Genomic DNA, 24,860 nt, shown 5'->3' on the forward strand with positions numbered 1-24,860 from the left:
TTAACAAGTTCGGCGAGCTCTCGTGCAAATATTTTGATGCAAACAAAATTTATGGGCCATATTCACGATCAGTTGATGAAGCAATCTTGTGAAATCCTTTTTCCTTATTTTTTCCAAATGATTGGCCAGTCACAGTTACAAGAAGAACTGAACATTAACGAGCATCCCCTCTGCGTCATGTCGCTGATGTTTTCGGAGGGCAGCTGTCCTTGACACACGCCAGCACGTCCCTGTATTCCCTGTGCACAGTGAAGGTGTCGTACACCTTGCCGTCGCTGGACCGCTTGTACTCGTAGAGAAGGAACGAGTAGTTGAACGCCGTGAGCTTGACGAAGCCGTAGTCCATCTCCCTGTAGATGCTCCACGCCGGGGCCTCGGTGGTGAAGTTGCTCAGGTGGCTGCCGCCGCCCCCCACGACGACATGGATGGTGCCGTTCATGGTGCCTGAATAGTGGGACTTCTCCGAGCTCATGCATTGTTTCTGCAAAAGTAGTTATCAGCATGCGCGAACGCAAGTAAACTTCTAGCGGGAGGAGCAGGCGTTACCTCATAGACAGGACATGTCCTCTCGTAGTTGTGGACATGACCGTAGAACGCCAAGTCCACCCTGTACTTCTGCCAGAGCTTCTGGAGGCTTTCCCGGGCCATTGGCTCGGCAAATGATCCCTCTTTGCCGTAAAAGAAACCAGAGGAGTAACCAAGAACGCGATGAGCGATGAATATTAGCCATGGCTGCTTCTTTCGGTCAACCGTGGCGAGGCAGTTCTCGATGAACTTGTACTGCTCCGTGCCTTCTCGCCAGTCGTGCTCGCTGTCCGCAATGCAGAACCGGAACATGCCATAATCTGTTGAATACCTGTTTAACAAGAACACAGTGTTTATGCATGGTAAATAGTGTCACTGTTGATGATCTGACAATATACATAGATTTGGTAAATTGAGCTAGTTGCTAACACTTCTTTTCATTTTGAGAACAAAGCTACTGCCACTTACCAGTAGTTTGCTCTGTTTTCTGTTGGTGTATAGTACATGGTCTCAGCTAACACCCCGCACTCCCCTCCTGAATCCGTACCATCGTAGAAAGACCCGCTGTTGGGCCAATCTCGCTCATGATTCCCACTGAATAAGAGAAAGCATTTGTCATGAGAAGTATTTCCCTTTTGTCATGTAGAACCCCGATAATTTCTGAAAGTCTTCAAGATGCTTAGTTTAGAAAAGATTACAAACCTTGCAATCATGTAAGGGACCCGTGAAGTAATCGCTTCGACTTGTTGTGTGAACTGATCCCATTGTGAAATGTACCCGTTGGCATAGGTAATATCGCCAATGTGAAATACTATGTCTATGTTGTCAAGGTCCTTGATTAGCGTATCAGTAGTGTTAAGTGATCCAGGCTGGTAGTTGCTGTACTCATTGCTTCCATCCCTCTCAGCCTATAATTGACAACACTGTGAGTCCACAAGGACTATGACTGAAATATATAAATTTGTAAAGCATGACGGTATAATAAACATCGATAGCGGTCTGCAGTTCGAAACAGCTACATGATAATTTTGCTTCAGAAGGACATAAACAACAAGAGCCATTGTAGTAGTACACACATACACACGCACATAATTAAAGTTTTTTTTTCAATTTTTGAAACCTTTTTCTCGGCTGTGCAACCTATGAGTCAATGATGCTTTAGGAGCCATGTCAAAAGAAATTGTTCTTAATAAACATACACAAAGAATATTATATTGATTGAATAGACATAAAATAAAAAATTGCAATTTGTTACCTTCCCCATATCGCCAAAAATAACAACACGCTGCAATGACTTTTGACCAGGATAAGGAGGTGCTTTGAAAGAGTAAACCTTGCCCCATACAACATTTCCATTAGGCAGCATATGTCCAATTTTGTAGTAGTACCTAATTCGGGACAAATATCAGAACAGCAGTATTCAAAACCGAGACAACTTTATGTAGGACCGAAGGCAAGAAATTACTCTTTATTTGGCCATAAGTCTGTTAGGAAAGCTGTGTGTATGAAACCAGGATCTCTCCAACCAACAGAACGAGCAGGTTCTCCTGCACAAGTACAGTGCGACAATTAAGCTAAGACACGGAACTAACTAGTTTGGATTTCCAATCATGTGCAACTTTACACTGTTCCCAAATAGAAGAGTTCTCCTAATCCTACTTTTTTTTTTTACCAGAACAGGTCATCCACAGATTCCGTTACCAAGATAACGGAATTAATAGAGTACATGAGTATTCGCTTACTAAAGATTGAGGAAAAGAAAAGTACTGAAGAAATGTAAACTACTGACTAGAGTTTATGCAACGAAAAAATAACCCAGATTGGAGTTCTACTTTTTGTTGCCACGGATATCAGGTAAATAACCCTGAGACTTACTGAATGAAATATATTCAAACAAAATCGGGACAGCAAGTTAACAGGATTTCATGTCTCCAGCATACTTACAAGCATTAGAATTTCACATTTTCCCTATTTGACCATGTTTCTACTGTGCTACTGTATAGAATCTTTTATAGGAGTCATACCGCAGATGCTTTCACGATCAAAAGTGACAGTGCCAGCTGCAGTACGTAGAGGAGGGGTCGATTTCATGCCCCATTCAACAAAGGGATATGCTTCATTGATGTCATAGCCACTTGTCCATGTGACAGTCATCTAGCAGGACACAGAAAACATTCTTAGTGGTGAACTTGCCGTTTGCTGCCTTTTTTAGCTAGGATGCATCCCTGTGCTAGGCGTGGATAGCAGGACACAGAAAACATCAGTATGGCACTGTGGCTAGATTTGCCAGTGTGGCCCAGATAGGAGAGAACAACCAACCTCGTTCCAGGATCTTCCCTGTGCTAGGCGTGGATAAACTGGAGCTTTTGGGTTCGCAAAAGCTATCTTATTTGATACTGCAATAAGCTTTGGCTGTGAAAGAAATATATGTCAGTGATTTTCCATTGAATGACATAAAATGGATAGCATAACACTGCAATGTCTTATGCTGTAACCGACATTTGAGGGTCCACCGGTGAACAATGCAAAGGAAAAATCTTGCCGCTGGTTGATCAACTGAAACTTCAGAGACCCTTTCCCAGACTTGACGTAATCTGATGAATAATTTGCAAACTGATACTGAAGAAAGCACAAAAAAGATTTAGGCTCGGCATTCGTTTGAAGAATAGAAAATCACTTATTATTTCAACTGACCTTTATTGGTGCTGAGCATATCACAGGACCTGGGCCTGATCCATGAGAACCAGGGCATGTGGATGCACTGCTCGAAAGTGCAGGAACATATTGTCAGGTCACGATTGCCATCGTACAAACTCACATTATAAAAGCCAATGTCCCCTTCTCCCAAACTTATATTAAGCAGATGTAAACAAGTAAGTGTACTTGACGTTTGAAGGAGAGAATATGCCGATCCAATCATCGTCACTTGGATGGGGAGCAATAAAATCTACAGTTACCGAAGCAGTATCTTCACCCTGTGTCGACAATGTTGTGTCAGATTTCTTTTCCATGCAGCGAAATGGACTAGACAGTAGTAGTTCTCATCAGTTCCTCAACCGCATTTATGAATTTTTCTTTGGCAAATTCCAAAATCCTTATTGTAGAATCAAAGGGTATATCTTGTATAGGAGTTCAATAAAATTGCACATTAAATATTTTTCTTTGAAAAGTGCACCATTTTTTATGCAGAGAACACCACTTTTTCCAAAAATTCATCTATAGAACAGCAGAAATGCGTAGCATTGGTAGATAATGTGAAAACAGAATGATAGCATTGACGCACTACATAGGTGACTCCTTAGGTGTGGGGAAACTTGTCCCATGTGACCGCACTAGCACGAACAAGCAAGGACAAGCAAGAATGGGTGATGCAGCTATGCAGACCAGTTTGGTCCATCGTATCTTCCCTTGATTTCCGATATCCATGGTCCACCATTGAATTTGGACATCAATAACTTGGCACATTCCCCTTTTCAAAATTGTTCATATTGCAATTCATGTTAGCTCATCTTGTGCCAGAAAAAGATGTCTCCGGTTCTCCTTTAGCTCTGGTCCACTATGCCACCCCCTCCAACCACACCGTGGACTAAATGCTTTGTGCTATCTCACAAAACACGAGAGGCCATTGATTTGTACTCTTCGGCACCATCAAGCCATAGCAAATCTCGGTTTATATGATCAGCCGTTTGTGCGAGGCCACTGATTTGTATTCTTGTGAACCTCTTGCGTGCATTGGCTAGCAAAACCTCGTTTTGTAGTGGGTATTGTCGAAGATTAGTTCCTGACAATATTTCATAAATTGATTGAGTACCTTCGAGTGTAGGGATTAATCGCGAGACGAGACAATCGATGTATACAAGTTCATGCCTCCGATTGGAGTAATACTCTATGTCCTGTGAGAGTGTTGCTGTCGTATATCGATGATCTCGAGTACAAGCAATGTGGCTAAGACTATTACAGAGAGTAGATCAGATCTAATCTAACCTAAGGCTAAAGTCGTCGAATATCTTCTCTGCTAGGGTCTTGATGCTTGCCTCGAGTTCTCTCGCGTGTTTCATGTTGTTGTCTTTCATGTTGTTCCTTGTCATCCCCCCAGCCTTTCCACCTTATATAGGAGTGAGGTACCGACTCCTATCCAGTCGTAGTCGATAGGGAGTTAGTTGTCTTCCTTAACGTCCAAGTAGATAAATATATTTTGAATACTGATCATATCGAGTTGGGAACCAATCTAAACCTTTCTAATATGTACTTCCTTGATTCTGAGTATATCAGGTACCACTGATTTGGTTCCGTGATATCTGAAGCTCCCTAATATGTGTTGCACATACCCTGTCTGTGTGTGATATACTCCTTATGCGCATATACCCTATAGTTAGATATTCGACAGTAGCCCCCTAACTCTACTCCAGAGGTAAGGTTTTCATAAGCACCTACTCGAGTACTGGTAAGTTTAAGTTTGGTCGAGTAAAGTAGATCAAACTCATGGTCGAAAGAATCAAGTATGTACGAATCTTTCTCGAGTATCGAGTGGAAGCTAAGTCGGGTTGAGTGCCCTGTGGCTAACCGCACTTGAGACTCGAAGAAAAAAGATTTAAAGAACTCAATTGATCAACACCCAACTCCGAGTAGAGTTAAAAACTTTTTGAAATTTGAAATGACGGGTATGGGCGCATTTAATGCGGGCAGAAGGGTGTGCAGAGATTCGCACATCGTCATCATTCCTTTTTTCGCGCCGATTGAGGTGTTGCAAAGGTGGGAGTGGTTGAAGCGGTGGTAACTTTTCGGTTTTTTACCCGTATGACCCGGACTTGTGGTGGCCATTCCTCGTTATTGTTACCAGTCTTCCTGCACAAGCCTTTCAGCTTTCTCCATTCTAGCACTCACCACCACTAGAAACAACTTTAGATCCATGGATCCTAACTCTTCCTTAGAGATCCCGACTTCCTCCTCGTCGGAGAAGTAGTAGGATGCAGCAGCTGCCGGCACCTTGCTTGATCAGTACGATAAGGCCAGGTTTATGATCGAGGCCTGGACACCCTCGACAATGCAAGAATCTCGGCTAGCAGAACTTGAAGCGGAAAGAGTGGTGCTGCCGTGTAGCCTGGTTGAATGGAGGACGACATCCGGTGAGAGATTCCCTTCCTGTAAGATCGAGCACGAGTTTGTAGTTTCGAGTCCTTCTTCCATTGCGGTTTTAATATTCCTCCTTCCAAGTTTCTTCTCAACTCCGTCACCATGCTTAGTATTTTTGTCCATCTATGTGAGGTTTTCCTTGGCATCGAGCCAAGTTTGAATCTTTTTCAGTACTTTTATAAACTGAAAAGGATCACTGAGAATAAATGTTGTGGGGGCTGTGGTTTCCAATTGAGGAGTGGAATGAAAAACTCCTACATCTTGGTTCCCCTAACCTCTTCTTGGTCGAAAGACTGGAAAGAACTTTAGTTTTACATCTCCAACCCTGACCCAATTGGTTTTTCTTTAGTGTATAGAGGTCTTTTTCCCATCCAAAATCCTTCTTGGACACAAGAGCACCGAGAATCCGACCACGCCAACAGGATTGGCATACTGAGGTAATTTGGCCTAACCGAGTGGTATGTAGCCAGAGACTTTATTAATAAGAGATTAAGTCCCTTGAAAGCGCGAACATGCCTAGCTTGGGAATACAGTGGGGATGAGGATGCTTCCAGAGATGCAGCCGGATGTAAGGCTTAGTTAGTACTTTGCCCTTTTTGTTTTTCTATGAACTTAGAGCTTGGTCGAGTAAACCTTTCTTTTCCTTCGCAACTCTGCCTGCTTAGGATGTCACTGCTCGGTTGAACAAGCTTTTCTCTTCTGGTGCACTAGAATGTGGCATTCTGCCTTACTCCCTTGAGAATCCTCGACCAGATATAAAGATTTTCTTAATGAAAAAAATAGGACCGGTTATCATCCATTTGATCTGGCTCGTTTGTATGACCATAGGCTCTAATCTTCCGCCAAGAGTACATCCTTTCGAGCGAGGTTTTTGAGCTCGATGGCACTTCTTCCACTGATGTTGTCGATAAGGGGAAGGGATCAACCAATAAGGAGGCCGAGGGTTCTCTTCCCCGTCTTCTCAACTGCTGCCTGATCCGAGCCCTCTCAAGCGCAAGCAAAGGAGTCCTCGGGTATTGAAATAGAAGTCCTTATTATCTTCTTATTTCCTAAGCAGATACTTGAACACATTCGATTGTGATGAGTGGCCTTTTGTTAGGGAACGGCGAGCGTATCCACCCAATCGCCTCCTCGAGCAACCGCCACTCTCGATGACCCAGCTGAAAAGGTAATTCTTCTCGAGTTATCGATTTTCTTTCAGTCATTCTACTGATGATGAATTTGCATGGGTGGCTTTTTAGGGGACGTCTGGCGCATCCTCGCAATCGCCAACTCTAGGGATCGTTGTGCCTGATGACTCGACTAGAGAGGTAATTTCAATCGAATTATCACTCTTTAGTTGGTCATACTTTTACTTGATAATAAATTCTTATTATTTGGTTCTTTGCAGGTTACTGATGTCTTGGCTTTACCTGGTCCATGTGTAACTCCTCCACCGGCTCTGCTTGCCAAACCAAGAACGAAGAAGATGACCACAAAAAGGCCAAAGTCAAGCATCATCTCGCACTTTCCAATTTCAAAGAGGTTTGTTCTGGATTCTGATCTCGATTGGTCGATTGGCAATCTTTTTTTTTCTTCCCTTATTTTGTTGATTGTAGACTATCGACCGAGGTGCAAACCAAGGCTACCAGTGTCTCGAACAATCATCCGGGGCTAACTCCTCCGATTGACTTGGCCTCGGATCCAACTCCTAAAATTAAGGATCCTACCTCGAGCATGCCCAAAGAAGACCTGCAACTCAAGGGAAAAGAAACCTCAACATCGATCCCAACCAATGACCCATGTGCAGCGATAAAGGTTCTTCTCCAAGTCACAGGTGCCTAGGTAGCTGCCGCCAAGACCAACCACCACAAAAAGCTCGAAGCTAAGAGGGAGAAAATTGAACATAAGTCTATCCCTGATCACAAGCGTGTGATTCAATTATTGGGTGACTAACAAAAAAAATTTCCGGTTTACTTTTTTTAGGTCTTGAATCCTCCTGTAGCAACAAGGAAAAACTTCTTGCTGACACAGTGAAGAAGATTGACGATGACATCAAGTATGGGGAGAGACTCAGGAACCAGGTGAACACCGCGCGAGCCAAAAAAGAAAGTCATGATGACTGAAAGGGGTGCTGCCATTGCCCAATGGGATGCTGTTGTCCTGGCTCTTCAAGAGCTGAAGGAGCATACACTCGACTGCATGACCCAATCAGCCTCTATAAGCGCCGCTACATTGCTCGGTATCCTCAAGAGTTACAATCTCGCGCTTGATACTTCGTTGGTGACAGTCGGGTTTAATTGTACTAGCGAGGAGGCCACAAAACTTGTCGGAAACGTCTAACCGGTGGTTCCAGCCTTTGTCGAGAGTCTGAGGCTTAGTTTGCCAAGTGATGATGGTGAGGAAAATCCCTCAGACTGATGGTCCATCCTGTTCTGGCACTTGTAAAATACATTTTATGATCTGAGAATGCCCACAACAACGCTACATTTTGCCAGTCTATTATGCTTTTGTTTGCTATTCCTTGTCGAAGAAGTAGGATTAGCATAAGTAGATGCAGTAACTGATAGATGCATGTTGTCATCGATCTCAAGATCATACGATTATGTATCTGTAAACCTGAAATCTTAACTAGATAAGCTATTAGATGCGCGGCCCTCGAATACTCGAGAAGACCGTAATAGTAAAGAAAAGACTAATACAGAGCTAGAAAAAAAAGAGCATATCGAATTTTGTTGCGAACTTTTATCAACGTGTGCATTCGATCAGCATACAAACATAAACTCGATAGAAAGCACACGCGAGGCAGACTAGGACTTCAGAACCCTTTTGGTCGTTAGGCGTGAGATGTCTAACAATCTCTGTGCCGTTATGCCAACTGAGGTATAGCTGTCCGTCATCGACCCAACACATGTCTCCGTTGGTCCTATTCAATGTGATCGACACAGAGCCAGATAAAATTTTGCAAAAAACATATAACAAACATATGGTATTACGATGTCGCCCCCGACTCTATGGTCGAGGAAGAAATTACTCGATCGGAGGGTAGAAAAGGACATACCTGTACTATTGACCGGAAAGTAGTTTTATAGCTCAAAACTCTGTACTCGACCGAATCTCGCTCTCGACCATGTGCATGATGAGGCTCGTTCTCGACCATGTACTCGATAACGGAATCGGTCAAAGAGTGAGGCTCGTTCTCGACTGAATACTCGAGAACGCAAGCCCCCGAGCATTATGGTTTTGACTGCAATATGATTATCGAGTGAACTTGAACCAGTGGGCAGGTGGGCATTAAAAGACTCCACTCCCATTTGTACTCATTTTCACCGCAACATTGATCTAATGTGTCATAATGGCCCCCAATCCCTCTTTGCAGAGACGAGACAAGCCATAATGCCATCATGACTTCCATCACACACTCTACACGCCCGATTCGATGCCATAGTTTCGGATCTTGACGATCACGTTTACACAGTACAACCCATTTTCCCCGCTATAAATAGAGGGAACTCGAAGCTGTGTGTCGTCGTCTCCTTTGTTTCCTTTACCCATTGCATCCTAGGACTCGTAGATCTTGAAGCCATAGCCTCCACTCCATTTCCGCCTCTTGAGCCGATCCCAGAAGTCCTTTCCCCTAGGCCTCTCGCCATGATACCTCCTGAGGTCATCACCATCACGTCCTTCGATGACGAGGACTCGAGTAGTGGGCCTCATAAGGAGAGGGAAGAAACATCCACCGTGGATCGTCGCTGTCCCCTCACTCATTGGGTTCGCCATTACATCAAGGCCTATGCTTCGGCGCAGTGCTCTACACCGGAGAGGAATGAGGATGGTGGTGATCTCGACCGGATCATCGACCAAGCCGCCATTGAGGTCTTCGGCGGTGGAGCCCCTGAGTCGTCACCGACGGAGGAGGCACGATCTCCTTCTTTGTTGACAACCGCCATATTGCCTTCGCGCCAGGCAAAAGACCACTTGACATCACCGACACCAGTCATTAGCTCCAGCAGGACCTTCGCCTCGGCCACTTTTCTTGGCCCTTATGTTGGTCGGCGGCCGATTCCTGGGGTGATCAGCTACCGCCTGGTGGAGGAGTATAGAAGGTTTCTCAACTCGTTCAGGGGCGAATGAGGGTCCATACGCTTCCAAACTTTTGGAGGTGGATCTTCACTATTTGCTAGAGCTAGGCGGATCCTTTTTGTAATCTACCTTATGAATAAAACTTTCGGAGTTGGTTGATGTTCCACGAGTGCTCGAGTATCTCGCTGTTCGGAGTAGATAGCCGTACTGACCCAGGTCGGGTGACTTTGACTACTATGTAAGATCATTCCCACTTAGGCGATAACTTGTGGTGCTAGGCCTTTTTCTGTACCTTTCGCAGGACGAGGTCCCCAGCAGCGAGTTGCCTGGGCTGAATTCTCTAGCTTTGATATCTACGCAACGCCTGCTGATACTTAGCCGCTCGAATAGATGTTCAATCTCGGTACTATTCGAGTAAATTTATGTCATCCGCTCGTAAGTGCTTATGCCTTTCTTTTGAGTAACTTTCCACTCGAGGTGATCCAAACTGCAACTCGGTCGGGAGCACCGCTTCCACTCCATAAACCAAGAAGAATGGAGTTTCAATGGTGGCCCTATTAGTCGACGTATGAACGGTCCATGGTACCAAGGGAAGCTCTTTTACCCAACGTTTTGAGTAGGCTTTTAGCCTGTCAAAGACCCGAGTTTTGATACCCTGCAAGACTACCATAACACGCTTAACTTGACCATTACTCTAATGGTGAGCTACTGAGCCGAAACAAGTCTTGATGTCAAATTCTTCGCAAAATGCAGTAAAGGTTCCGCTTTTGAACTGACTACTGTTATTCGTAATTATCCGATGTGGAATGCCGAATCGAGTAATTATGCTCCTCATGAACTTCTTGGCCGCTTCTACGGTTATTTTTCCTAGGGGTTCGACCACAGGCTTTGCATCCAGTTTAACAGCTAGTCGATGCTCGATCACCTCCTTGTGGACTCCAGGCATATCGGACAGTTGCCATGTGAACACGTCTGGGTTTGCTTGGAGAAAGGTGATGAGCTTGATTTCCTATTAAGGGTCAAGATTGGCCTCAATCTTAATCATCTTGGATGGTACAGACGGGTTAAGGGGCACTGCCTTGACGTAACAATCGGCCTTCTTGTTGTTGACGCTGTCGGTGATATGGGATCTGGGGGTTTCCGAGTCCCGAAGCCAGGACAGGGCGGTACCACATGGTGCCTTCCATCGGGGACCACCTCCCCGAGGACCTGACGGAAGCACGGTCCGGGAGTGGGTGCTCGGGGTCAAGAGCAGTTGGTCCCCGAGGACCCAGAGGTTCCCGAGCACCCAGAGAGCCCCAAGCACCCGGTAAGCCCCATGCCAGTGGACCCCACAGGGACTCCACGATGAGGTGTCGGTTGGTGGGAGGCCCGATGCCACATTTAATAGGTAGCATGGACGATCACATCCAACCACTCTCCCCCACGCCTGCTGTTCTGAATACGTCAGGCCCTGCCGCCGCCTTGCAGGAAGGCGTGGGCATAATTAATACGGCGGGTCCCATGAAGAAAGACGGCTTGAAGATATCTTTGATGGGCTTGAAGCTTATCGCCCTGTTACATCAGACTGCGTCAGAGCTACTCTGACCAAACGGGTATGAGAGGGTACTCAAAAGCTGGCCGGTGGGCGCCCCTGTGCCTACTAAAGCTAGAACGCGAAGACCGATGGAACCGTCCGAGGGATGTATTTTCAACCCCCTGTAACATCAATTGTAGACTAATGATGGCCACTTTCCATTTATTGTTTACGGGAACTTGTGCCCTCGTACTGGGCACTCCCTGAAGGGCCTCCCCCCTGGGAGATAAAAGGGGGGGAGCACCTTGTAAAGAGAGGTGAAAAAGGATATAGAGAAAAAAGGAAAGGAGAAGAGCATTGAAAACATACTGGACACACAGGAGTAGGGAATTACGCCTCCGTGCGGCCTGCACCTGTCTAAATTCTTGGTGCATTCATTTCTACTAGCTGACGATCAATCCCGCCTAAATCCCACTCGCATTAACCTCGCGTACGAGGTAATTCCAGGACCAGCCCCCCGGCCGAATCTCAAAGGGGGTCCCTCAGGATCCCCACTCGCGGTGTTCATCCACTGACAGCTGGCGCGCCAGGTAGGGGGTTGTATCCCTGAATCCACCTCATTTTTTGCAGAAAAAATGGCGGGTGGACATCATGGTCAGTGCACTGATTCAAACTCGAACGAGGAGATGGAAAACGTGGCCCAAGGGGCCCCAGCTCCTGCTCGTCCTCAGCGGTGTCGACAGCTGGCTCATACGGCACCTCCTTGTGCCGGGGACAATGGCGTTGGGCCCAGTAGGGCCGCGACCGCCACAGGCGGGTTGCCGAACCCGCAGCAAGCAACGATCGTCCCTGCCACAAGATCGGCATCCGGACAACGCCGAGCGTCGATACGGCGCAAACTCAACTTTGGCAACGCCAGCCCTGGGAGTGCCCTGCTTGCGGCGCAAGCACTCCTTTAGCACCCGCCTGTCCAGGTAGCGGGAGAAACGCCTGAGGGCCATTGGCTACATGAGGTAGCCGACTTGGTGGGCACGGATCATCGGTGAGTACTTGCCAGAGTTCCCGTACCACCTCCCTCTACGGTACAACTAAGGCTGGAGCATCTTCGGGTGGTGGTAGAGCCGGCAAGGGGGGCTCCAAATGAAGTGCCATTCGCTTGCACGACGGGAGCTCAAGACCTTCGCTTGCACATTAGTGAGCGGAGGGCCATCGAGGATACACGTGTCACCCTCGAACGCCGCCGGGAGTCTCATCGCGAGGCTGAGGCGGTGGAGGACCAAGCCTCCTCTATGCCGGCCCGCGACCTCCGGGGTGGCCCGGCGCGCCGGCATTCACCCCCAGGGGCACAGCTGGCGTCGAGGTATACGGCACGGGCTGCCGAGCCTTCACCTGCGAGCTCCGCCGGGTCAACTGGCCCACAAAGTTCCGGCCCGAACTACCGGAGAAGTACGACGGTTCCATTAACCCCATCGAGTTTCCAAGCGACGGGCGGGAACTAAAAGGTGATGGCAAATTACTTTCACGTGGCCCTGAGGGGCTCTGCCCGCTGTTGGCTCATGAACTTACCCCTAGGCTCTATTTGCTCCTGGGATGATCTGTGCCACCAGTTTGTGGCAAACTTTTAGGGCACCTTCGCGGGCCTCGGCCTGGAGTGCAACCTCCATGCCATCAAGCAGCGGGAGGGAGAGACACTGAGGCGGTTCATACAGCGCTTCAGCCAGGTCCACAATACCATCCCGCGGATCACCCCCCACGCTATCATCGTCGCCTTCCGGCAGGGCGTCCGCGAGGAGCGGATGCTCGAGAAGCTAGGCACGCACGAGGTCGAGACCACCGCGGAGCTTTTCGCGCTGGTCGACAAGTGCGCCAAGGCGGCGGAAGCTTGGGCGTGGCACAGTCAGCGCCTTGAGCAACCCGCAGCCGACAAAACAGGTCCTTCCTGCTCTGATAAGTGGGAAAAGAAGAAGAGGAAAAAATGCGACGCTGCCCTTGTCCTGCCGGCGTAAGGCGCCGCACGCAGGACGGCACGCCGAGCGGCTATCGAGAAAAAGCCCGCTCCCGCGAGGCCAGAGGTAGGGAAATGGTGCGAAATCCACCAGACCGACTGGCACGACCTCATCGAGTGCCGGTCGGTGAAGGGTCTCACGGAGAGACGCCAGAAGGAGCACGAGGAGCACCGCAAGGGTGACGACGACAAAGGCGCCCACAGAAACAAAGAGCTCGGGTTTCAAGAGCCCGAGCACACCGTTGCCTTCATCGATGGGGGCGCGTACACGCCCTCCTCTCGCCGCTGTGTTAAAACAATGCGGCGTGAGGTGTGCTCGGCAACCCCGAGCGCAGCGGCCACAAGGCCCCTCAAGTGGTCGGAGACCCCGATCACCTTTAGTCAGGCGGACCACCCCGTGAGTACTGTGGGGGTGGGGCAACTGCCTCTGGTGGTATACCCCACCATCTGCAATGTAAAGGTCAGCCGAGTGCTGATCGACGGGGGTGCAGGCCTGAACCTCCTGTCCCAAGAGGCGTTCAAAAAGTTGTAGGTGCCTCTGAAGTGTTTGAAGCCGTCCCTCCCTTTCTATGGGGTGACGCCGGGGTACACCCTTCCCCTCGGGCAGATCGAGTTGCCCGTCACCTTCGGGAGCCGGGACAACTTCCGGACGGAAAACGTGGTCTTCGACGTTGCGGAGGTCCCTCTCCCTTACAATGCGATCCTCGGGTGCCCAGTGCTCGCCAGGTTTATGGTGGCAACACACTATACCGTGAAGATGCCGGGCCCGGCCGGCCCCATCTCCGTGCCCGCTGAAACTGGCAGCGCCGTCTCCTGCGTCGAGCAGCTGTACTTGGCCTTGGCCTCTGCCCGCGTTGAGGTCGAAGGACACCCGGGGGGTCCAGGACCCTCTACGTCCAAGTCACGACTCGCCGCCGATGCCTCCGTCCCCACGAAGGAGGTCACGCTGGGCGAAGACCCGTCTAAGGTCACCAGAATCGATGATGACCTGGACGCCAAATAGGAAAGCGCGCTCATCGCCTTCCTCCGGGCTAACGCTGACGTGTTTGCCTGGCACCCATCGGTAGTCGGTGTACCGCACAGGCGGCGATCGCTGACCTATGTCCTTTATGGTGGGCTGTGGTGCCCGGCTAGCATGGCAGTACCCCGAGCACTACCGAGACTCTAGGGTTCTCGGGTAGTCCTACCGCTCAAGCATGAGTGGTCGGGACAACCTAGTCGCTGGGGTCGGGCTGTCGATGCTCGACCTGGTCAGTCCTACCCCAGACACCACAGAACCATGGGGACTCTTGGTTGCATTTCCGCCTGCGCGCGTCTCCGGTTTATTTGTTTGAGAGGCCGCGAGACAAAAAGCGTTCACGAGTCGTGGCGGGTACCATGCCAAGTGGACTCACTTCCTGAGCAAAAGAGTTTGTGTCTATTTGACTTAGCAGCCACGTACCCGCAACCGTCCCGGGGCTGCAAGCCCCGAGCACAGGATCCTACACGCGGGCTCAGGGGCTGGATGCTTAGGAGCCGAGTACACCGAGCACTGCCGAACCCCCGAGGGTCTCGGGTACTCCTGCTGCTCGAGCATGAGTGGCCAGGGCAACCTTGTTCTCGGGCGTAAACTGCCGGTGATCGGCCTGGTCAGTGCCACCCCGGGCATCAGTACAAATAAAATCAAGGAAGGAGAAGTACAAAACGGAGTACGATTCCAAGGACGGCTTCTAATATACTGAAGGGAGCCAATCAACATGGAATCACTTCCAGAATTACAACTTTCAAAAAAAAAAAAGAGAAACCCTATGGCGCTACAGGGAAGATCACGCGTCATCACCGCTGTCGCTTCCTAGGCCCGGCTCCCGCCCGAAAAATTCTGCCACTCTGGTGGCAACTTCACGGACGGCTGCCCGAGCGGCGGCTTCCTCCGCCTCAACCACGCCCTGCTATGCTGGCTCCAGCGAAAAGGTGGGATCTCAGCTGCGGTAGTAGGCGAGAACGTGCTCGACCACATCCTGGGCCAGCGCACGCCCCTCCCGGGTGGCCAGTTCCTGGACCGCGGCGGGGAGAGCCTCGAGGCGTCGAGCGATCTCCGAGAACCCAAGGGCAAGATGACCTAGCGTATCCAGCCCTTGGGAACCCACCGTCATGGACCCGAGCCCGGCCGCCTCCACGGAACCCCGCGCCTGCCGAAAGACGTCCTGCATCATCACCTTAACATGAGTCCTCTCTTTGCAGATGGCATTAAGATCCTCCTCAGCTTTCTTCAGCCGAGCTTCAAGACCTTTGTTGCTCGTGCCTCCTGGAGTTAGGCAGCCACCTCGGTGCGGGCCCACTCTATTTGCTCAGCTCGGGCCTCGATGGCTTGCTCTCGGGCAGTCACGCATGCCTCCTGGTTGGTGAGGCTCTCCTCTCGGGCGGCGAGCGCTGATGGCGCCAGGTCGGCGTCCATCTCGCGCAGCGCAACCTGCTCCTCTCGGCGGAGAACGACAGCGCAGCCGCGTTCAAGATCTTGGGCTTTGCGGCGGAGGTCCGTCTCAGCGGATAGCGAAGCTTCCTTCCTCTTGCCGACAGCCTCCTCCCGTGAGGCAACCTCCTGCTCGCGCAAGGAAAGCTGCTCCTCACGAGTGGCCAGCTCACCGGCGTGCTCCTTCGACGTCTGGTCATGCTTTGCCGTGAGCTCCCCCAAGCGTTCGGCCTCCTTCTGTACGGCGATGGCCTCCTCACGCACCTCCTCCAAGGCCTCCCGCTCTGTGGTCAGCTCCAGCATGGTCAGCTCCAGCAGGGACCTCTCGTAAGTCATGCGGGCCATGGCCACACGGGTCTCTAGGAGCTTGCGGACCTCCTCCAGTCGGCCCCTTTCGTCAACAAGGGCGGCGCGCTCCTCTTCGAGCTCGGCCCTCTCCACCGCGATGGCCGCCTCAAGCCGCCCGATGACGTCCCGAGCACTCCCTAGCACCTCGGGGAGGGGTTCGGGGCCTGGCCAGGGGATGGCTGAGAGCTGGATTCCCTCTGCGCCTTTTCAGCAGAGGCGTTCGAGGACCCCGACGACGGCCGAGCCAGCGCCGCTTTTGTCACGACGGCCTCCCCTGAAGCCAGTAGCTCCTCCCCAGTTGGAGTGTTCGGGGCAGAGCTAGCCTAGCCTCTCAATTTAGGGCCGGGGGGAGGCCTCGGTTGCTCAGGAGATGCTCGACATCCTGAAGAGCCCTTGGGAGGCCTGGAACAGGAAGAGATCAACCCCCAGCCAAAACACGGGCAAAACAAGCTCGAAAAAAAGGGGCTTACATGGTTTTTGGCCCGCAGTACTGCCATCGGGACTGCGGGAATTGGAACTCGGGGGCCTTCGGCCTGGGCTCCGGCCTTCTCCTATTCGGGGGTGGGCTCTGGCCCCCGGGTCATTATGAACTGGCCCTAGCATCCACCTCGGGACCTGCTCCAGAGGGCTCGCCAGTTCAGCCACCGGCCGTCACGCCGCCTACCATCGACCGAGGGTCTCGGCGCGGGGATGGCGGAGGTGATGGCGACGGAGAGGGCGAGGACAATACAGCGATGGGCGACCGGAGACGCTTCCCCTTGCCCCCCTAGCTTGGCAATCTGCCACCGTCTACGGCATCGCCCCGCCCTCCGTCGTAGTCCACCCTGGGAATCTGCAGTGCCCCAGGGACTCGACGCCCCGTGCGGTCCACCGGCCCCTGGGCGTCGAAGACCGGCATCGCCTCCTGCAGAGCCGTCTGGCCTGGGTCCGAACAAAGCGCCAGGTCTTCACGTGGTAGGACCGCCCGGACGAGGTCTTCGACACCGGTTATCACCTTGAGCAGTGCCGCCAAGGCCCCCTCATCGAGGTTCCCGCTGTCGCCTATACACGTCCTCGTCACATCATGAGACCCGGTGTACTTCCAGGCGGGACGGACGCGTTCCCTCAGGGGGGCCAGCCGGCGGCGCAGGAAGTCAATGACCACCCTCAGCGAGGTGAGCCCCGCCCGACGCAGATCTTCGATGCGGTTCAGCACTGGGCGTAGGCGGGCATCCTCCGCGGGAGTGGACTCCCAGACCCGCTTGTTGTACTCCGCCGGCGACCGGGGTAGCAAAAGATGGTCGTGGGGACTGATGTCGACGTAGACCTAGTCCTGGCGCCAGTCGTCCCACTTGCCGCGCAGCACCTGCTGGATGTAGGCGTCGCCGACACCCTCCGGCAGGCGAAAGTTACAGCAGCCCATGACCTCCACATCGTCCGACCCTTTCTTCTTCCCGATCTCCCGGAGGATGAAGAAGTGCCGGAACAACGCCACATATGGTGGAACCCCTACGAACATCTCGCAGAGGTGGGCGAAGACCGCCAGGATCACCACCTAGTTCGGGCTCTGGTGGGCCAACTAGACGCTGTAGGTGTCCAGCACCTGCATGAAGAATGCTGAAAACGGCGGCACTAGACCGGCGGCCACGAAATAGGTGAAGATTATGATCTGTCTGGGCCCACGCGGGGTAGGCGGATGGGTGGCTGGCGTCACCACCGATGCTCCCCGCTGGCCAGCGGGGACCATAAGCTTCCGCACCTTCTTCGCGCCCTCCTCATTCAGGAGGCGGGATTTCGGCAGAATGGCGCCGTCGTTCGACGCTTCCCGACGGCCGCCTCCTGCCCTTGTCATTTTCAGGGGTGGGAAATGCGCTGGAAGTGGCTGGAGTCAAGGTGCACTGAAGGCTGAAGAGAGGCTCCCAGTGCTTAAGAATCGCAAGGGCAATAATGGCGATTAAGGAAGGCGACAGTCTGCTGCCTCTCCCCTTTTTTATCACTGGGAGTTCAAACGCCTCATTCCTCGGCGCAGTAAGCGAGGCACATTTTCCTCGGTCCGCACAGAAGCCTAGGCGTCTCCCGCCTCATCATTGCCTTCCTCGAAAGTTGAAATGGCGTTTGCCTTTTCGGCTCCTCCTTGGGTTATTCCAAGAGCTTGGGCCAAAAAATTGGAAGGCCCAAAAAGATTTTGGCACTGGGCGACATAAAGCCACGTGGCACCAATGCTGTGATCGGCACCGAAGAAATAGGGCCCCACCCTCAGTCTTTAGTCCATCGCCTGCCGATGGGCCTGGAGGCTGCTATCGGTGATATGGGATCCGGGGGTTCCCGAGTCCTGAAGCCAGGATAGCGCGGTACCACATGGCGCCTTCCGTCGGGGACCACCTCCCCGAGGACCCAAGAGAAGCACGGTCCGGGAGTGGGTGCTCGGGGTCAAGAACAGTTGGTCCCCGAGCACCCAAAGAGCCCCGAGCACCCGGCAAGCCCCATGCCGGTGGACCCCGCAGGGACTCCACGATGAGGTTTCGATCGGTGGGAGGCCCGATGCCGTATTTAATAGGGAGCGTGGATGATCACATCCAACCACTCTCCCTCACACCTGTCTAAATTCTTGGTGCATTCATTTCTACTAGCTGATGATCTATCCCGCCTAAATCCCACTCGCATTAACCTCGCGTACAAGGTAATTCCAGGACCAGTCCCCCGGCCGAATCTCAAAGGGGGTCCCTCAGGATCCCCGCTCGCGGTGTTCATCCACCGACAGACGCCGTCATTGTTTTTGCCTTTGGCGTCGTTGAACTCAGAAGTGCCAGCAAGACTTACGAGCCTGGAATCTTTGGCCTTGACAACACCTTGGTGCCTTTGACGCTTAGATTTTGTGTCCTTGGGAGTGATGGCCACTCGACTTAAGTGTTCAATCATATCCAGGCTTTGCTTGTTGTATTTGACCGTTGTGCACTGATCCCCTTCAACTATAATGGCCCCCTTAGGACCCAGGATCTTGAGTGTTTGATAGGCATAGTAAACCATCGCCATGAACTTGCCCAACATTGGGTGACCTTTGATCACATTGTACGCCGTCTCGAAGTCCGTGACATCAAAGGTCAGCTTTTGTGTGCGGAAGTTGTTGGGCGTGCCAAACGTGACTGGCAGCTCGATCTGGCCGAGAGGCATGGTCGATGAGTTGGGAGGTATGCCGTGGAAAGGCTCGACTCCCATCTTAAGCTCTGACCTCTGAATTCTCATCTTGTCCAAGGTTTTAGAGAAAATGAGGTTGAGTGAACTACCACCATCGACCAGAGTTCTAGAGACTTTGATGTTGAGTATGTTCGGCTGAACCACAACTGGGTATCAACCAGGATGTGGTATCGTGACCGGATGATCGGTTTGATCAAAGGTGATCGACTATTCCGACCACTTGAGATACCGAGTGGGCCCAGTTAGGGCCAAGTTGACTTCTCGCTTGACCGCCTTGTACTGCCTTTTGGATTCGTACGTGGCGGGTCCTTCAATGATGTGCGCCAAGCTGTGGTGAGCCTCAAAGAACTAGGGCTCGTTACCCTCCATGTTTGACTTAGCCTGCTTATTGCCACGCTCAGCGTCCACCTTGATCTTTTCATCAAGCTTCTTCTTGAACACATAGCACTCGTCGAAGTCGTGCAGGTTGCTTCAAAGGATGGGATACCATTTTTTGCCACCTCGATTAAGGCCTTTGTTGTCCCTAATGTTGCGCGATTTGCTCCTGTCGACCGCAACTATAGTCATATCAGGACCCTTGCGCTTGTCACCGGGTTTGGACTTCTTTTTTCTGCTCTTCGAGGACTCGGGTTTGTCCTTACCAGATTGAAGGTTTTTAGTGTGCACCTGTGCTTCCGCTCGTTTTGCGCACTAATCGGCCAACTCGAAAAGCTCTTTGAATGTATGGATCTTCTAAGTAGCCATCTTTCCACGTAAATCCATGTCCTGAACACCTCGTTTGAAGGCGATAATTACCGACTCATCGGAGATATCTAGGATTGTATTATGCTTGTCGCTGAGCCAGCGGATAAAATCTCGAAGAGATTCATTATCGCCTTGGTGTAGTTGGTGGAGGTCATTCTCCGTTCCTGGGCGCTCGAATGTGCCTTGGAAATTGGCTATGAACAGAGCCTTAAGTTCTGCCCATGAACTAATCGAGTTGAACGACAAGTTTAGCAACCAGTACCTTGCGGGTCCATCAAGGGCGGTTAACAGGTAATTGACCATTACTCGATTGTCACCACTGGCTACTCGAATAATAGTGGTGTAGATTTGCAACCACTCATTGGGATTGATTTTGCTGTCATATTTCTGGATCGGGTCTGCTTTGAACTTCTCGGGCCACCAAATTGATCGAAATTCATGCACAAAAGCCTCGCAGCCCCCGTCGAACTCTTTAGGAGGTGGTGGGGGACTATCACGCCTGGCTCTTCGAGCACGGGAGTCATGTCGACCATCTCGTCCTGTAGATCTATGATCATAGTGGTGGCGATCATCTTCACGATGTTCTTCACGGTGGTTTTCGATCACCGTCCGTAGATCATGCCGATTGTGAGGAATACGATTCCTCAGGTCTCCTGATTTCTGCGCCTATGGATAGGGCAGCTACAATTTGGCCCACAATGTCGTGTTCTGGCTCGACCACCTGAGCTTCCCGTTTGAGATTCCTCTACTCGAGGGCGTTCCCGCTCGTGGCTCCTCGAACCGGGACCGTATTGACTGGGGAGCCTGGAATTGCTGGGATTGTTTGCTCGAGCAACTTAGATCTGGACTGCATCGAGTAGGATCTTGACTTGATTGACCATAGGAGTTCGTGGATTCGCCGGATCCAACTCTGGAAGAGATCTGAGAATCAGATGAGCTCCTTATATGTTAGCGTCCGGAGTACTGAATACGTCGCTATCAAGGCTCGGTGGCGGTCAAACCGATGAAGCTTCATGGTGACTGTTCGGAGGGAGCTTCTCCCTTGAGCCGTGGGTCATCACAGGCGGAGGCACACCCACCGAAAATCATCGGGAGAGGCTAGGAGGCATCTCTTCTCCCGTGGTTCGCCAGTGGAGGGTCATGTCGGGTGCACGTAAGGCTCCAACTGCGGTTGTTTCTGGTGGTAACTTGGAGCTAGTACAGTTGGTAGCGACAGCTGTCGCCGGATCTTTGGGAATTTCTGCACCGTTGTCGACCACGACCTTTGGATCTATCGCCATTAGGTCAGCCAATAGGGGGTCGTTGCTTTTAGCCATATACACAAATCGATCTGTTCGGCTGTTCTGGCTAGCGTTAGAATCACCGTCGCCACCCTCGTCGTTGTTGGTGTCCATGCAGTGGAGAACATTAGGCTCCACAAGATCCCACTCGAGATGTCCCACCTCGCGATACACATCCACTAGTCTGGATTCGAGGGTATCGGTGTGGATCAGTCCACCTTGACCATCCTGACAGAAAACCATAGTTCTGAAGATAATTTCCGAGTTGACGAGAGGGGGCTCAAAGTTGTCCGCCGTTGACTCGAAGTGGTCGTAGAAGCCGTTGTCGGAGAATCCGACGTAAACGTGAGCCCGATACATGATTAATCCTACAAAACAAAAGATGCCCCTTCCTAGCGCGCCAACTGTCCAAAATTAGTTCCTGACAATATATCCGTAAATTGACTGGTTATCTTCGAGTGTAGGGATTAATCACAAGACGAGACAATCGATGTATACAGGTTCGGACCTCTGACTGGAGTAATACCCTACGTCCTGTGGGGGTGTTGCTGCCGTATATTGATGATCTCGAGTACAAGCAATGTGGCTAATACTACTACATAGAGTTGGTGCTGTATATTGATGATCGTATCGGGTTGGGTAACCAATCTAAACCTTCCTAATATGTACTTCCTTGATTCTGGGTATATCAGGTACTGCTGATTCGGTTCTGTGATATCTGAAGCTCCCTAATATGTGTTACACATACCCTGTCTGTGTGTGATATACTTCTTATGCGTATATACCCCGTAGTTAGATATTCGACAAGTATTCATTGAAGTTTTCTCTAAATCTATTGCACAATAATACTTTATTCAACAAAAAACAAATGATGTTTTGGATATAGACACGATCCTAAAACACTATTTTGTGACTGATTTATATTAAAAATATGTGTTGGAAACAATACTACATTACAATATTTTGAAATAATTACCTATTTGTAGAAATACTCAAGATAAATCTATAAGTATCTTTGACCCTTTTCATATGATGACACTAAATACATATAAGTCGACTTTCAAATAGGTTGACTATGCCCTCTTCAAAACATCACTTTTAGAGACTGAAGAAAATAGCACCTCTGAGTTCATATTTTAAAAGCTAACTGAAACGGAGTTCAAAGAAGATGTAGATGGAAGTCCCCATGTTTTCCTTGTTTTCTTCCTCCCATATCTCTATCCATCACTCCTCTTCCCGAGACGACAACTCGGAACCGATGAAAAGCCCATACCATCTGCTTCGTCCTTAGCCCCTTTAGCGTTGTTGTAAAGCCATGCCGATGAGTTGTCAGCCGATGTAAAGGCGAACAAGAGGCGAGGCGCAAGCAGCTATGCCTCCCACCAGTCGTGGCATCTGCGACTTAAAATCAACCAGAGCGACAAACAAGTTATTTGTTGGGCGGTAAAATCCAATGGGATCTGCAACCCTAGATTCGGTCTGGAGCTCCACTCAATTAGACCGCCGCATGGTCAAGGATGTTTTCGCGCTTTCCTCCAACGATGTCGTGGCATTTGCATTGTTGCAAATTTGTTTTATTATTTTATTAATAACCCTTTCGCAACTATATTTTTAAGAGTAACCCAAATTATTTTCATGCCATGGCCAAATATTAGATTAAAAATAGTTAAATGTGAAGGTTCATTGTTGTCTTCTTTGATTGTTAGTGTTCTGGTATGCTGCCGGAGGGAAACTTCTAGTGTTCATGTCTTGTGTTGGGGTTGTGATGCTTTTGTGTGAATTTAAGTGTTAGTCCTCCGTCACAAACCCACGGGCATTGTTGTTGCATTGACCACGATTCAAGTGGCATTAGGGCCACCTTTGTTTTTTCATTACAAACTTATATCAGGAAACAAAATAGAGGCAAAAGTACGAATCTCTCCCTTTTATAAACTCTTCTCGCCCCAGGAATTGAGGAAAAATAATCTCTGTATAAGGACGGCTTGATGTAATCTTCTCGAATATTCGCTGATACTTCAGGACACACTGGTGTTCACATCTTCTCGAATATTCGCTGATACTTCAGGACACACTGGTGTTCACATGAGCCTAGGAATACTTTTGGGTCCCTGGTTGACTCTAAATTATTTATTTGACCAGATTTGCATTGCCTATGTTTCTTTCCTCTGTTCTTTTCTCTTGAACTTGAACTATTGCCATATAGGTGATACAGTTTGAGGACCAACGTCGTGCTAATTGGTTAAGTGTTTCTGGGTTACAATGGATCAAAAGATTTGAGATACTCCCTCCTCCGTTCAAAAATACAAGACATATTTTATTTTGAAAAAGTCAAACTTTATATATTTTGATCAACAATTAGTCAAATTGTAAGTACATTTAGTGTATAAAAATATACAACTAGATTCATATTTCAAAACTCTTTTATACTATATTGGTTTTATAGCTATAAACTATATATTTTGTGATAAACACAATAGTCAAATTCTAGCTGAAGACCGAGCCAAAATAAAATACGTCTTGTATTGTTGAACGGATGGCGTACTTCTTAAGAATTGGCTCTACTTGTCTACCTCTAATATAACAATTATGTGAAAAAGATTACTTGCTACAACGAAAGCAGCGTATATCTAGCCATCACTCTATTGCAAAATTAATGCTCCCATCAGAAATACTTAGACGTTTTAGATAAGATAGTCAAACTTATAAAACTTTGACTACCAATAACTTTTAAGGTATTTAGTTTAAAAATATACAAAATTATATAGTTATCTTAAAAGATCATTTTATAATATTATTTGGATCTTATAAATATATTTTAATAAAAAGAATAGTCAAAGTGTACACATGTGAGGGACCACGTTCACTGAAAACCGCCGCCGCCATCCAGCTTGCACTGTTCTGGGTTCCCTAGCTCCAAATGGGCACAAAAAGCAAGGCCCCATTTGCATTGCCCGCACGAAATCCTCTCCGGCGATCAGGTGAGTTCCATCCCCTGACGATCGAGTGCCAGATTCTTCCTGATCGATGGATTTAGGTTCCTTTTCCTTAGTTTGATGGAATCAGGAATTAGATTAGATAGATTCATAGGATTCTTCCACTAACGATTGATTAATTTGGCCGTTTTGTTCTCTTCTGAGGCAAGCAGTCGTCGAGAGAATTGATTTCTTTTTTCTACTTTGGAAGTAACAAAACTAGAATCGAAGGATAGCAGGCTACGGGGGAAACAAGCAAACAGCATGTCCAATACAGAGTCCAGGCAGAAAAAAAATAAGAGAGAAGAAAAGAAGTTCAGAGGAAGTACGCACGAACGCACCTGCGAGCCGAGCAGCGCCGGCGACGCTCGCACCGCCGCGGACGCGTCCAGCGCGACGCGCGCGCGGTGGATGGCTATGCGCGATAGCGGCTGCACGCCGTGCCCCGCGGCCGCGACGGTGAGCAGAAGCTGGAGCAGGCAGGTCAGCCGCGCACCTCCCCTCATGACGTTGTATCCTGCTAGGAGCTACTGCTTTCTTTGTTCTGGAGTACTATGGAACGGAGAATACTAGGCGGCATTTTATGGATGCAAGCTCACATGTGGCGCGGGGCGGAACGAAACGAAGCGGAGGGGTTGACTAGGCTGCGCAC

At 49.8% G+C, this 24,860-nt stretch overlaps 1 protein-coding gene across 1 annotated transcript; it reads right to left on the reverse strand.

Annotated features, from left to right (window-relative positions):
• Nucleotides 1–24,860, reverse strand: LOC133896764 (nucleotide pyrophosphatase/phosphodiesterase-like). The gene is made up of 12 exons (XM_062337378.1): nt 24,550–24,860; nt 3,409–3,500; nt 3,220–3,286; nt 3,025–3,144; nt 2,845–2,937; nt 2,550–2,679; nt 1,991–2,072; nt 1,781–1,913; nt 1,228–1,433; nt 994–1,119; nt 547–856; nt 1–481 (listed from the first exon to the last, which is right to left on the reverse strand). Exons 1-12 carry the CDS (start codon nt 24,712–24,714, stop codon nt 176–178), a joined length of 1,830 nt encoding a protein of 609 aa, XP_062193362.1. The 5' UTR covers nt 24,715–24,860; the 3' UTR covers nt 1–175.

The sequence above is a fragment of the Phragmites australis genome, chromosome 17, assembly GCF_958298935.1.
Source record: "Phragmites australis chromosome 17, lpPhrAust1.1, whole genome shotgun sequence".
NCBI lineage: Eukaryota > Viridiplantae > Streptophyta > Magnoliopsida > Poales > Poaceae > Phragmites > Phragmites australis.